The sequence below is a fragment of the Heloderma suspectum genome, chromosome 1 (genome assembly GCF_057233095.1).
Source record: "Heloderma suspectum isolate Gila_16-S chromosome 1, 16-S_ref, whole genome shotgun sequence".
Lineage (NCBI taxonomy): Eukaryota > Metazoa > Chordata > Lepidosauria > Squamata > Helodermatidae > Heloderma > Heloderma suspectum.
In genome coordinates, this window is record NC_139458.1 from 66,827,489 (window position 1) to 66,841,382 (window position 13,894).

The 13,894-nt window shown below is 43.8% G+C and overlaps 1 protein-coding gene across 1 annotated transcript; it reads left to right on the top strand.

The window, feature by feature from the left end:
- Positions 1 to 12,304: 12,304 nt before the first annotated feature.
- On the top strand, positions 12,305 to 13,894 carry CHRM5 (cholinergic receptor muscarinic 5). The gene has a single exon (XM_084827393.1). The coding sequence runs from the start codon at positions 12,305 to 12,307 to the stop codon at positions 13,892 to 13,894; it is 1,590 nt and encodes a 529-aa protein (XP_084683519.1).

Genomic DNA, 13,894 nt, shown 5'->3' on the forward strand with positions numbered 1-13,894 from the left:
GCAAGAATGCGGCTGCAAGCCCCTCACAAAGTAAAACCCTGTGAAATAACCCATACCAAAGTATCTCACAAAGCAGTTAACATAGTCACCTAACCCCTCACAACGCACAGTTAATAATAAAATAATATACCCACACTAGGTTCTTGAAAAGGCATCCATAAATGATTCCTAAACAATAACAGTTATTGAGATCTGATTGCTCTATAAAGTCGATTGAATAACAAAATCATTCCGGTCTCATGGCTTTATCAATGCATCCACACCTCACCCATACAGGGCACATCGCCCTATATATAATGATCAATAGCAAACTTGGTGATCCCGTGGCTAGTCGGCAACATAATGGATCCACTCATATGCAAGGTATTTGATTTAGGGATATTAGAGAATTCCGCCACAGACTCCGATGAGCTGCCCTTGGAGGCCATGGTGGAACAGACCACCCACCTCCGCCACCCCGCAAAGTTGCCCCAGAACGGATCCTACCTGCCACCGGCCAGTCCGGTCCATCCACTGCCGTCCTGCAGAAGAAAATGGCGTCCGGTGTAGCGGGCACCATTTGCATCCCTGCTCTTTGCCATGATAGGCTACATAAATATTTACGAAGCTTATCACAGCAAAGAGCAGGGACGCAAATGACGCCCGCTACGCCAGAAGCCATTTGCGTCCCAGCAGCCAGAAGTCCGCCAGCGGCCAGAGCCAGCCAGCAGTTCTGCGGACTCGCCGCGGAGCCGGCCAGTGAGGATTCCGGGGGGGGGGGGGGGAGGGACAGAAAGCCTCCCTCCCCCCCGCGGACTCCAGGTAAGGAGATTTCGCACATCCCTATATTGATTTCTGAAGACTTAAGGGATTCCAGATATGCAGAAATATAATCGTTTTTAAATTAAAAGAAAATAGAGGACAGGATGCTCAGTGGACTTCGGGGCCTACAGAATGCAGAGTATCAGTTGTAGGGTGGCCACTTGTGAATTACCTAAAAGGAGGGCACACATCACCAAAAAAAGAGAATAAGATACCTAGTTGCATAGAATTTGCATGTACTAATTTTTATGTATAGATGCAAATTTTGAAATAATTATGATTTAAATAAAAATACAGTACATCTCACCAGTGTGGAAGACTGTGGCCAAATGACCTGTGTGCTGTGCTCAGTCTGCTGTGGTGCTGGTGATGGGCAGCTTCAAGGCTGAGCTCTTCCTTCTGGTGGTTCTCTATCCTGATACTGGACTTGGACTGAACAGCCTTCAAATAAAGGACGCCCTCAAAAAAAGATGACAGTCCTCTGGCAACCCTTCAAATAGAGTTCTGTCCTCTGTAAAAAAAAGGACACATGGCCATTCTAAGGAAAGGAAAATATTTTTTGAAAGAGGGGAGGAAAAAGAACAGTTTTTTCCCCTTTCCCACTCTCCAGAAACTCTCCCCCAGCCCTTGCTATTTAGCAAAAACAGTTTGGAGCCGCACAGTGGCAAAGGTTTCTGGAGAGTGTAAAAGAAAAAAATATGTCTTTTTCCCTTTGCCCCTCCTGAATCCCTTCCCCTCACACAAACACTCTTGATTTCCATAGTATAAGGCTCCAGTTCCAGGCTGGCAGGAGTCCTGAACAGGAGCACTGCCTTTAGGAGCTGGGAATACACTGCAGCATTTTGCTGAAGTTCACAAATTGTGCTATGCTAATTACGAACTTGATGGACCCATGCCTCCCACCCACAAAGCAGAAGTTTCCAATACTCAGGGGATTAGTTCACTTTTTTATTTTATTAAAAGATTTCTAAAGGTGCAATCCTATGCATGTTTAGACAGAAAAAGACCTGCAACTCCCAGCATGCCCCAGGAATTTTTTTCTGTCTAAACATGCATAGGATTGTGCCCTAAACTGCCTTTCAGGCTATAAAACCTTCACAAGGTGGTGTCATATTGCTCAGGTATGGATCCCTTAACTTTAATGCCCAACTTCAGTCCAGGGCCCTGTCTCCATGACAACGGAAGGAGAAGGAAGGAGTGGTTTTTGTTGTTCAGTCGTTCAGTCGTGTCCGACTCTTCGTGACCCCATGGACCATAGCACGCCAGGCCTTCCTCTCCTGCGCTCTCTCCCAGAGCGTGCTCAAGTTCATATTCATTGCATCCGTGATGCTATCTAGCCATCTCATCCTCTGCCGTCCCCTTCTCCTTTTGCCTTCAGTCTTTCCCAGCATCAGGGTCTTTTCCAGGGAGTTTTCTCTTCGCATTAGGTGGCCAAAATATTGGAGCTTCAGCTTCATTATCTGTCCTTCCAATGAGCACTCAGGGTTGATTTCCTTTAGGATGGACTGATTTGACATCCTTGCAGTCCAGGGAACTCGTAAGAGTCTTCTCCAGCACCACAGTTCGAAAGCATCAATTCTTCGGCGCTCAGCCTTCCTTATAGTCCAGCTCTCACAGCCATACATTACTACTGGGAAAACCATAGCTTTGACTAGATGGACCTTTGTCGGCAAGGTGATGTCTCTGCTTCTTACTATGCTGTCTAGGTTGGCCATAGCTTTCCTCCCAAGGAGCAAGCGTCTTTTAATTTCATGGCTACAGTCACCGTCTGCGGTGATCTTGGAGCCCAAGAAAGTAAAATCTGTCACTGCTTCCATTTCTTCCCCTTCTATATGCCAGGAAGTCATGGGGCCAGATGCCATGATCTTTGTTTTTTTAATGTTGAGTTTCAAACCAGCTTTTGCACTCTCCTCTTTCACCCTCAACAAGAGGCTCTTGAGATCCTCTTCGCTTTCTGCCATTAGGGTGGTATCGTCTGCATATCGGAGGTTGTTGATAATTCTCCCAGCAATCTTAATTCCGACCTCTGATTCATCCAACCCGGCATTTCTCATGATGTACTCTGCATATAAGTTAAATAAGCAGGGTGACAATATGCAGCCTTGTCGTACTCCTTTCCCAATTTTGAACCAATCGGTTGTTCCATGTCTGGTTCTGACTGTTGCTTCTTGACCCTCATACAGGTTTCTCAGGAGACAGGTAAGGTGGTCTGGTACTCCCATCTCTTTCAGAATTTGCCACAGTTTGTTGTGATCCACACAATCAAAGGCTTTAGCGTAGTGAATGAAGCAGAAATAGACGTTTTTCTGGAATTCTCTTGCTTTCTCCATGATGCAGTGAATGTTGGCGATTTGATCTCTAGTTCCTCTGCCTCTTCGAAACCCAGCTTGTACTTCCGGTAGTTCTCGGTTCGCATACTGCTGAAGCCTAGCTTGTAGGATTTTGAGCATCACCTTGCTGGCATGTGAAATGAGCGCAATTGTGCGGTAGTTTGAACACTCTTTGGCGTTGCCCTTCTTTGGAATTGGAATGTAAACTGACCTTTTCCAGTCTTGTGGCCACTGTTGAGTGTTCCAGATTTGTTGGCATATTGAATGCAGCACTTTAACAGCATCATCTTTTAGGATTTTAAATAGCTCGGCTGGAATACTGTCATCTCCGCTAGCTTTGTTGTTACTAATGCTTCCTAAGGCCCACTTGACTTCACTCTCGAGGATGTCCGGCTCAAGTTCAGTGACCGCACTCTCATGGCTATCAGAGACATTCAGATCTTTCCTGTATAGTTCTTCTGTGTATTCTTGCCACCTCTTCTTAATCTCATCTGCTTCTGTTAGGTCCCTGCCTTCTTTGTCCTTTATCATGCCCGTCTTTGCACAAAACGTTCCCTTGAGATCTCCAATTTTCTTGAAGAGATCTCTAGTCTTTCCCATTCTGTTGTTTTCCTCGATTTCTTTGCATTGTTCATTTAAGAAGGCCTTCTTGTCTCTCCTTGCTATTCTCTGGAACTCTGCATTCAGTTGGGTATATCTTCCCCTTTCTCCCTTGCTTTTCGCTTCCCTTCTTTCCTCAGCTACTTGTAAAGCCTCATCAGACAGCCACTTTGCTTTCTTGCATTTCTTTTTCTTTGGGATGGATTTCGTTGCTGCCTCCTGAACAATGTTACGGACCTCCGTCCATAGTTCCTCAGGCACTCTGTCTATCAGGTCTAATCCCTGAAATCTATTCCTCACCTCCACTGTATATTCATCAGGGATATGATTTAGGTCATACCTGAACGGTTTAGTGGTTTTCCCGACATTCTTCAATTTAAGCCGAAATTTTGCAAGAAGCAGCTCATGATCTGAGCCACAGTCAGCTCCAGGTCTTGTTTTTACTGACTGTATGGAGCTTCTCCATCTTTGGCTGCAAAGGACATAATCAATCTGATTTCGATATTGACCATCTGGTGACGTCCATGTGTAGAGTCGCCTCTTGTGCTGTTGGAAAAGAGTGTTTGCTATGATCAGCATGTTCTCTTGGCAAAACTCTATTAGCTTTTGTCCTGCTTCATTTTGTACACCAAGGCCATGCCTGCCTGTTATCCCAGTGATTTCTTGACTTCCTACTTTAGCATTCCAATCCCCTATGATGCAGAGGACATCTTTTTTTGGTGTTAGTTTTAGAAGGTGTTGTAGGTCTTCATAGAACCGATCAACCTCAGCTTCTTCGGCCTCAGTGGTTGGGGCATAGACTTGAATTACTGTGATGTTGAATGGTTTGCCTTGGATTCGTACTGAGATCATTCTATCATTTTTAAGATTGTACCCCAGTACTGCTTTTCCCACCCTTTTGTTGACTATGAGTGCTACTCCATTTCTTCTAAGGGATTCTTGCCCACAATAGTAGATATGATGGTCACCTGAATTAAATTCGCCCATGCCTGTCCATTTTAGTTCACTGATTCCCAAGATGTCGATGTTCAATCTTGCCATCTCATGTTTGACCACCTCCAGCTTACCTTGATTCATTGATCTGACATTCCAGGTTCCTAAGCAATATTGTTCTTTACAGCATCGGATTTTCTTTTCACCACCAGACACATCCACAGCTGAGTGTCCTTTCGGCTTTGGCCCAGCCGCTTCACTCTTTCTGGCGCTACTTGGAAATACCCTCTGCTCTTCCCCAGTAGCATATTGGACACCTTCCGACCTGAGGGGCTCATCTTCCGGCGTCATATCTTTTAGCCTTGTGATACATTCCATGGGGTTTTCTTGGCAAGAATACTGGAGTGGGTTGCCATTTCCTTCTCCAGGAGTGGTTTACCTGCATTTTTCAAGGAGCCAGCTTTGGTCCATGCAGGACTCCACGGGCGTGTGAATCGCACCATTCGAAGTCACTATACAGAACATACTTCCTGGTGGGGTGGGGTGGGGTGGAGTGAATGTCATCTGACTGGCAGGGCCTGCTCAACCAATAAGAGAGGCTTCCCCCAATCCAGGCTCCCCCCACCCCGCCCTTTCTCGTCGATAAAATCTTCCTGTGTCTTGATAATCTCAGTAACTCCCGGAACATTTTGGGAACAAGCCTCAATGGGAGTTACTTCCAAGTCGACACTAATGGGTTTGTCATGGGAAAGGCAGCAGTAAAACCAGCCCCTATTGTAACCCAACGCTGCGCAAGATCATTGTAATACAGATGTGAATTAGTTACTTCTGAAGGCAATAAACCAAGCCACAGAGAATCGCAGATTCGGTAAAGTGCTTTACTGCCTTCAAGGAATCAGTGCTTTAAACTCTGTATTCAGTTCAGGGGGATCTCTGTAAATTCTGATGTGGGCATTCAGAGAGCAAGCCTCATTCAGCACAATGGGAGTTACTTCTGAGTAGACACTAACTGGTTTGTGCTGGGAAACACAGGGACAGGAAACACCCCTTGACTGGGGTCACGGTGAAAAGGACACCCTCGGGCAGGGCCAACATACCCAAGGTAAATGCGGGGGTTGGGTCACACAACAGCTATACCGCAGAGAACCCAACTTAAGGAAAAGAATCGGACTTTAAGCAGTCTTAGGAAATCCGTTTTTTCCCTGATAAGCTCCAGGGTGGCTGCTGGATGGCCATGATGTCAGGTATCCCTAATGTCTTCAACGTGCATCCAGCTTGGAGTAAAATCGCTGGTGGAGACCACTCCCCCCCGGCCCCCAGACATTATAGACTTTCAAGGAATCTGACACTTTGATGTGAAAATGCAAAATTACTATAAGCCATTTGTGCTATAACATTTTGCATTTTCACATCACAGGTCAGCGCCCTTTAACGTTTATAATTCTGCTGTAACACTGGACTGCTGAGGCTTAGGGCTAAGTAAGCAGGAAGCTACTCGTCTAACCCCAAAATTCAGCAGTCTTGTGCTATTTGGGAGAATTTTGCAGTGGTTTATTCCCCCGACAAGTAATTCCTCTTGGTCCCTAACTGGCATTCGTAATCACTTAGCACCATTTGGTCACACTTTTATATTTAGTTAAAAGGGTTGTCAGAACACAGATTTTCTCATCTTTCTGAAAGTTTTGTTTATCTGGCACTTTAGAGAGTAAGGCTGTGATTCTTTGGACACAGCCCTACTCTGAAATGTGATTATAATATTTATATGTGAACTGCTTAGGGATTTTATTATATTTAGTGGTATGTAAATATCACAAATTAAATACATAAATAAATATAATAAAGAAAGAAACTTTGGAATAAGTTACTTTCAACAAACTGGGACTTACATCTGAGTAATATATGTAGGATTATACTATATGTAGTTCGTTGTGACATGAACTCCTGTAAGCATTAGAGATACATGCAGATTTTAGAATATTAAAATTATATTTGATTCACACAACAATTTTGCGGGGCAGGGCTCAATCTGGTGATGATTTTTCTGGTCACATCATGTAAAAAAAAAAATCCAGGGTGAATAATGTGTCACCACAAACCTAGCTACTGAATTAGCACACCATGCCACATGTTAATCAGCAGCTGGGTGCATGGTGAGGTGATCAGACAGTTGCCATTAAAATCAAAGCAGAAATATTTCTGCTGTGCCCAAAAGTCCCTTGCAGCTTACATAGTGCTCATGCACCTCATAAATATTTCTCCCCTGCACTGACACAGTAGCCAACATCAGGAGAGGCCACGGTCAGACACCTGCCAGGGAGCACAAACTGGTACGACCTACCATTGACTGGAGACACTGCCACCATCTTTGCTAAACCTTGTGCACATGCTTGGACATGCGTACAAGACAGCAAGGAACAACAGAATGTGGCATGACAGCAGCAACATTTTTGAACTCTGGAGGCAGTTGTCATTGCGCACCACCTCACCCAGCCCAGTTTGGCAGCAGCCACTCCACTACCTGTCATTCAGATGCCTACCCACTTAGGGCCCAATCCATACCATGGGATGGCAAGCATCAGCAAAGAGGAGGCACAGCAACTTCTGCCACCGCTGCAGATATAAATGGACAATGGAAAGTGGACTCCATAGCTACTCTGGTACCTGAGGACCCATGAAATCCTGAGCCTAGCCCTGCAGTAATGCAAAGGGATGGAGTGCCCCCCTTGATCTGTCGTTGGGAGCTCTGAGTACAGGACTGTGCTCTATGGCTTCTGCAGAGCAGATCAAAAGATCAAGATCTCAGTCATTACTAAATAATCATTGTTCTCACTGTAATTGTATCTTTGGGACATTATCATTATTATGCTTATGTTAATTTTGTTACTCCTTTATGCTACTTTTATCTCATTCCTTATTGTATTCTTTTCCATTCCTTGTTCATCAAGTTTATATTTTAAGTTTTGTTAAGTAAAATGAATTTCCCTTTGTTCCCTATGTGAAGTTCTTATGACACATTAAAAACTCAGTTAAGGGTGAACCAGATATCATTTCCAAGGACCATTTCACACATGATTCTAAAAGACATTCTCTGAGACTCTCTTGCGCTATTTGTTCCATGCATAAAAGATGTTAACATCTGCTTCAAAATTAGTGGGGGGAGAAAGCCATTTTAAAATTGAATATGCATTATGGCCAGTTAGATGTTAGATTTGCATTAGAAACCAATTTAAGGAAAAACCTATTTGAAGCTTCACATTTGAAAATGTCCTAACATTTTTATAAAGCATCCTTTGGGAAGTTGATTCACAACAAAAGAACACACTGCTTCCTAGAATAGGTAGAAGCCTTACACAAATATACACCACGTCAATCAACATAAATGATCTTGCCTATCCCAATTTCAAGGGATCTCCCATCACCACCACCTTCCTAACACATTTTCTATCAGGTAACAGCAAATCCCATATTGCTGGTGAAAAACTGACTATTTAGTCACAAATAGCCTGTTCAAATGAACACAGAGAGCACTAATCCCCAGTGCAAACAATACAAATCCAAACTACATGTAGTTATCCTGAGACTTTGTATCTGCTTCTTCTGCCCTACTTTGATCATGTGTATGTCAATTGGGAATCATGTTGTAGAATTGAAAAGCTACAGTGATATTTAATATTTTGCTGTACATCTTTGTTGCATTTTCAACAAACCTACCAGAAGAAATTACTCACGTAGGGGATGAGTAATGAGTATATTCCAAATAACCAATATACCTTGGTTATTTGGAATTGATGCAGCTGGAGGACAATTTAAAATGTAAACTGTCAAACATGACTAATAGTCACTGCTCCAGCCCATTGAGCCCATTGCTGTGTTTCTCCAGCTAGGACTTATTTTCCACAACTTTTTTTTTAATGGTGGGAGATGGCCTAGGTTGGCCTTACCATTTGGAGACTGTAGACCACTTTTGACAACACTTTATGGGGCTGCCGTAGATGGAAGTATTGTTGTTGCACTTTGGTATATGTATTTCTGAAGAACAACAGGAAATAATAATAGTGGAAGGAGGGGGTTGTGATATAGGGAGATGAGAAAGAACCAACAACAGGCAAGGAATTCCAGTGGCAATGGCCAAGAGAGGGAGGAACAGAGCAGTGGGCTAGGTTTCATTCAGTGTGTGTGTGTGTGTGGGGGTAGAATAAGAAACACATTTTTATATATATTTGGTACCAGGCAAGGCATCAAAATGATTAAGGGTGCAATCCTACTTACCTGGGAGTAAGCCCCACTGAACTCAAAGGGAGATATTTCTGAGCCGACACATATAGGAATGTAAAACTGGTCCTGAAAGAAGAGAATTACTTCTACTGAGACCTTACTCCATCATTCTCTTTACCACGACTCAAACCCTTAGTCCCCCATTACATCCTAACAGTCGTGTCTTACTGCATTTTCTTACTCTTCAAATTTATTTTTCTTTAGATTATTACATTATTCCATTTCTTTGATCCCAATACCTTCTACTGCCTTCTTCACCCCTGCAATATTTCCCCTACTCTTTTCTAATCCCAAGGTTATCTTCTGGTCCCACTAGTTTACCAATCCCAGTTTCTACTTCTGCTTTTTAAGATTTCATATCCACTTAGCAAATGCTTTTTCTCCAGAAATCCTACCTAACTCATAAAAATTCACCTCTGTTCCTATAACACAGTATAAAACACAGTATGTTTGCAGTATAACCATAGGATCATTTTTGAAACATGTACAGCACAGTTTAATGAAGAACGTACAATATCTAAGTCATACTTGCATGAGTTTGCAGACCTGTACATATCTGAGTACCTTACAACACACCAGTGCATCTTCTAATGTATGCCTGAGCTTCTCACTGTATTTTAAAACATAGTGATAGCTGCACACCAGGAATAATCACATATGCAGGGTTAATACCAGCACCAGGCAGCCTTAGGCAGCTGCCAGGGCCACACCACCCTAGCAGAACCAATCACCAACACCTGCTCCCCCTCCCCCCACAACACACACACACACACACACACACTCCTTTAAAACATTTTTTCCTGCTTGGAGGGAGTTCTGAGCAGCACAAGGTGGCTAGGTTTCCCACAATTTCCCTATATTACTTTAAATTTGGAGTATTGGGAAATGAAAATGGCCATTAGACAATGAGCTGCCTTGAGCTGCTTGGAGTGGTGTCGCTGCATGCCTGTCAGGAGCACCCTGGCGGCCTCTTTCAGTCCACTCCAATAGCCAACTCAAGACACAGATGAAAGGATCCTTTTCAAAGCTTTAATCCTTTTACAACTTAATGCCTCTTTCAGGTGCTAATCACCAGCGATTAAGCAAGGAACAGCAGAGTAGCCTATGCTCCAGGTTAGGCAGTTGGTCCCCGTTTGAAGGAGAATGACTTGTAGACCCTGAACTTATGGGCTAGGGAGAGATGCTCCCTCTTTCCCTTGGGTCCACAGGAGGTGGCCATTGCTTGCATGCTGAATGGGCACTACACCTTCTTTCCGCGCCCTCCATCACTTGTTGCTCCCTGCATCTGCGTCGAGCGTCTAACAAGCCCCCCTCCCGCACTCTCTCACTGCCCGGGTCACTATCTAAGGAATGCCAGCAGGAGGAATCTCTGCCAGCTGCTGTGCCTGTGAGGGATGAGCTGGCTGCTGATCCTCCTCAGAATCAGAACTGCTCTGGGGTTCTATCAGCTCAGTTTCCACCCTGACAATGCCGCTGCCAGGTTAATCCAGGAGAGCCTGCCAACAAAGGAGGGGGACTACAAAACGCACTTTGCCCAGGCAGGGCCCCCTCAAATACAGAACCAGCCCTGCATAAATGTCACCAAAACGTAACGTTTGTTTATCTTAGGGCAAAATCTGGAGCAGAGCAAGCTTTGCAGCCTTAGGGCACAATCCTATGGGGATAGGCGGCCGCCTCCAAACTCGGAAGCAACCGCCTATCCAATGCAGGGCAGGAGAAGCATGGAGGGGGTCGTCCCCTCTGTGCTTCAGCCGCCCTGCGTTTGCAGCTAGACAGCCGGTTTCGGCTGTTTAGCTGTGGGAAGGCAGAGCGTGGGAAGTGGCTGCCAGATGAGGATGTGTCGTACCGGCATTTCCACCTTCCTCACCCCAGATTGCCCCCCAGAACACCCCATTTTGGCCGTTCTGCGCTCCTCTTCTGAGCGCGGCGTGTGAGGCCATTCCAAGCTGCCTGCGAGGCAGTGCAGGAGGGAGGAAAGGTCATTTCTCCGGGAACTGACCATGGAGGTCAGTTCCCGGAAACTGACTTATCTTATGGCTGTCTAGCCACTGACTAGTGGCCATAGGATTACGTTCTCCAGGTAAAATAAACAGAAAACCATATGGTATAGTGGTTAGAGTGTTGGGCTAGGACTGAGGAGACCTGGAGTAGGACCCAACGCTGGTGGCCAGCACTGCCGGTTCCTGATGTGCACACGTGGCTCCTACCACCACCAGCAGCAATGTCGCACTTCCTGGGACAAGCCCCCAAACAGCCAGAAATGCAAGTTTCTGGAAGGCGTGACCTGCCCCTTCCAGAAACTTGCATTCTTGTCATTTGGGGGCTTGCCCTAGGAAGCAAGACATCACCAACGCTGGGGGCAGCATGTGCACCGGGAACTGGTGGTGCTGGCTACCAGCGGTAGGACATTGTTGGATCCTACCCCTGGGTTCTAGTCCCCACTCTGCCATGAAATTCACTTGGTGACTTTGGGCAAGTCACTGACTCTCAGCTTAACCTACCTCACAGGGTTGTTGTGAGGATAACATGGAGAGAAGGAGGATCATGTATGCTGCGTTATGCTCTTTGGAGGAAAGGTGGGATATAAAGGCAATAAATAAATAAAATCTAATCCGATAAACGTGTAGATTAATTTCTCCCAAAACAGGAGCACACAGGGAGCGGTGGTTAAATCCTTCCTTTCCCAGCTGTAATTCCAATGAAAATCCCCCATCCCAGGTGCCTGTTAGCTCCTATTGGTACCAATAAGAGTTTTTTTGTTTGTTTTCTAAGGCTAATTCTATAAAGGAAAACATTTTTATCAGGATTGCAGCCAGAAAAGCTTAAAATGTGCTGCTTCCCACCCATTCTTGCTATTAATTTTTTTTAAAAAAAAACTGATGTGGTTTTTAACATCCTGTGGTTTTTAACATTTTAGCATCATGTCTAGTTTGGCTCTTATTACCATGTTGGTTTGAGAAAATAATACAAAATATACTTAATTATTTATCTTAAATAGTTAAACTAATTGTTCAAGTAATAATCAGACTTTTGCCTGATGAAGAGTTCTATTTAAGTCTTAAGCTTACATACTGCTACAGCAACAGATGCTGATTTGATGAAAGACATTGACATGTCTGTCTCACATCTGTAAACTGAATACTTATTTAATGATACTTAAATATCTTAGAACTTCAGATTAATTAATAATTGAAAGTGTACAATAGTCTAACCATTTTCTTACGCTAAATATATTTGGCAGGAGCCCATTATTGTTTTATGAACTTTCTTTCTCTTTGTTTGTCATTAAAAAGGTGTCTTCAAAATACAGATGAAGAAGCTAGAGCAACTTAAAAGAGGCTGATATTAATACGCCAAGAAAAAGAATGGAAGAAAAGTTACAGAGCAATTCAACCATTGTCAATGGTACAACTGCTAACCATAAACCTTTAGAAGGCCATAGCCTTTGGGAAGTAATTACCATTGCTACTGTAACAGCCATTTTAAGCTTAATAACCATAGTGGGGAATGTTCTTGTAATGATATCCTTCAAAGTCAACAGCCAGCTCAAAACAGTGAACAATTACTATTTACTCAGTCTTGCATGTGCAGACCTAATAATTGGAATATTTTCTATGAATCTTTATACATCCTACATATTAATAGGGCACTGGTCTCTTGGAAGTCTGGCATGTGACTTGTGGCTAGCCTTGGACTATGTAGCTAGCAATGCCTCAGTAATGAATTTGCTAGTTATCAGCTTTGACCGATATTTTTCTATCACACGGCCATTAACCTACAGGGCTAAACGCACACCCAAAAGGGCTGGCATCATGATTGGCCTAGCTTGGCTAATTTCTTTTATTCTGTGGGCACCTGTAATCTTATGCTGGCAGTACTTTGTAGGGGAACGAACTGTCCCACCTGGAGAATGCCAGATACAATTTTTGTATGAACCCATTATCACCTTTGGTACTGCAATTGCTGCTTTCTACATCCCAGTTTCTGTGATGACTATTTTGTATTGCCGCATTTATAAAGAGACCGAAAAACGCACCAAGGACCTGGCTGAACTACAAGGCTCCAGTTCCGTGGCTGAGTTTGAAATGATAAAGCCCCAGAAGGCTCTGCTGAAGTCCTGCTTTAGCTGCAAGCAACAAAATTTAGCCAAAAGAGAGCGATGTCAGGCTTCATGGTCTTCATCTAGCCGAAGCACTTCTGCTACAGCAAAAGCATCCCAGATCCAAAATACTTGTCAAGACTGGTCTAAGGCAGACCAGCTAACCACCTGCAGCAGCTATGCATCATCAGAAGAGGAGGATAAACATGCCTCTGATCCAGTCTTTCAAGTAGCTTATGAGACCTCAGTAAAAGGGAAGGATGATGAGCATAAAGAAGAGAAAAAGGGAGCTTTTATCAAAGACCATCCTAGGGAAAATGACTATGAGACCCAGAAATACTTTCTAACGCCAAGCAAAGGCCATGCTCAAAAAAGTGATAAATGTGTGGCTTATAAGTTCCGCTTGGTGGTTAAAGCTGATGGTGCTCCAGAAACTAACAATGGCTGCCGAAAAGTAAAAATCACTCCTTGTTCTGCCACTTTATCCAAGGACGCTTCTATCAAAAACATGGATCCCAATATAAATAATCAAATTACTAAAAGGAAAAGAATGGTTCTTATAAAGGAGCGTAAGGCAGCCCAGACTTTAAGTGCTATTCTTCTAGCTTTCATAATCACTTGGACCCCCTACAATATAATGGTTTTGGTCTCCACATTCTGCTCAGATTGCATTCCTCCAACATTGTGGCACCTCGGCTATTGGCTGTGCTATGTGAATAGTACTGTTAATCCCATCTGTTATGCTCTTTGTAACAAAACTTTCAGAAAAACCTTTAGGTTGTTGCTCTTCTGTCAGTGGAAGAAGAAAAAGATGGAAGAAAAATTATACTGGCAGGGTAATACAAAGCTACCTTAA

What these genes read in the sequence shown, in the direction of transcription:
- CHRM5 (XM_084827393.1), top strand. Translation starts at nt 12,305, where the DNA reads ATGGAAGAAAAGTTACAGAGCAATTCAACCATTGTCAATGGTACAACT.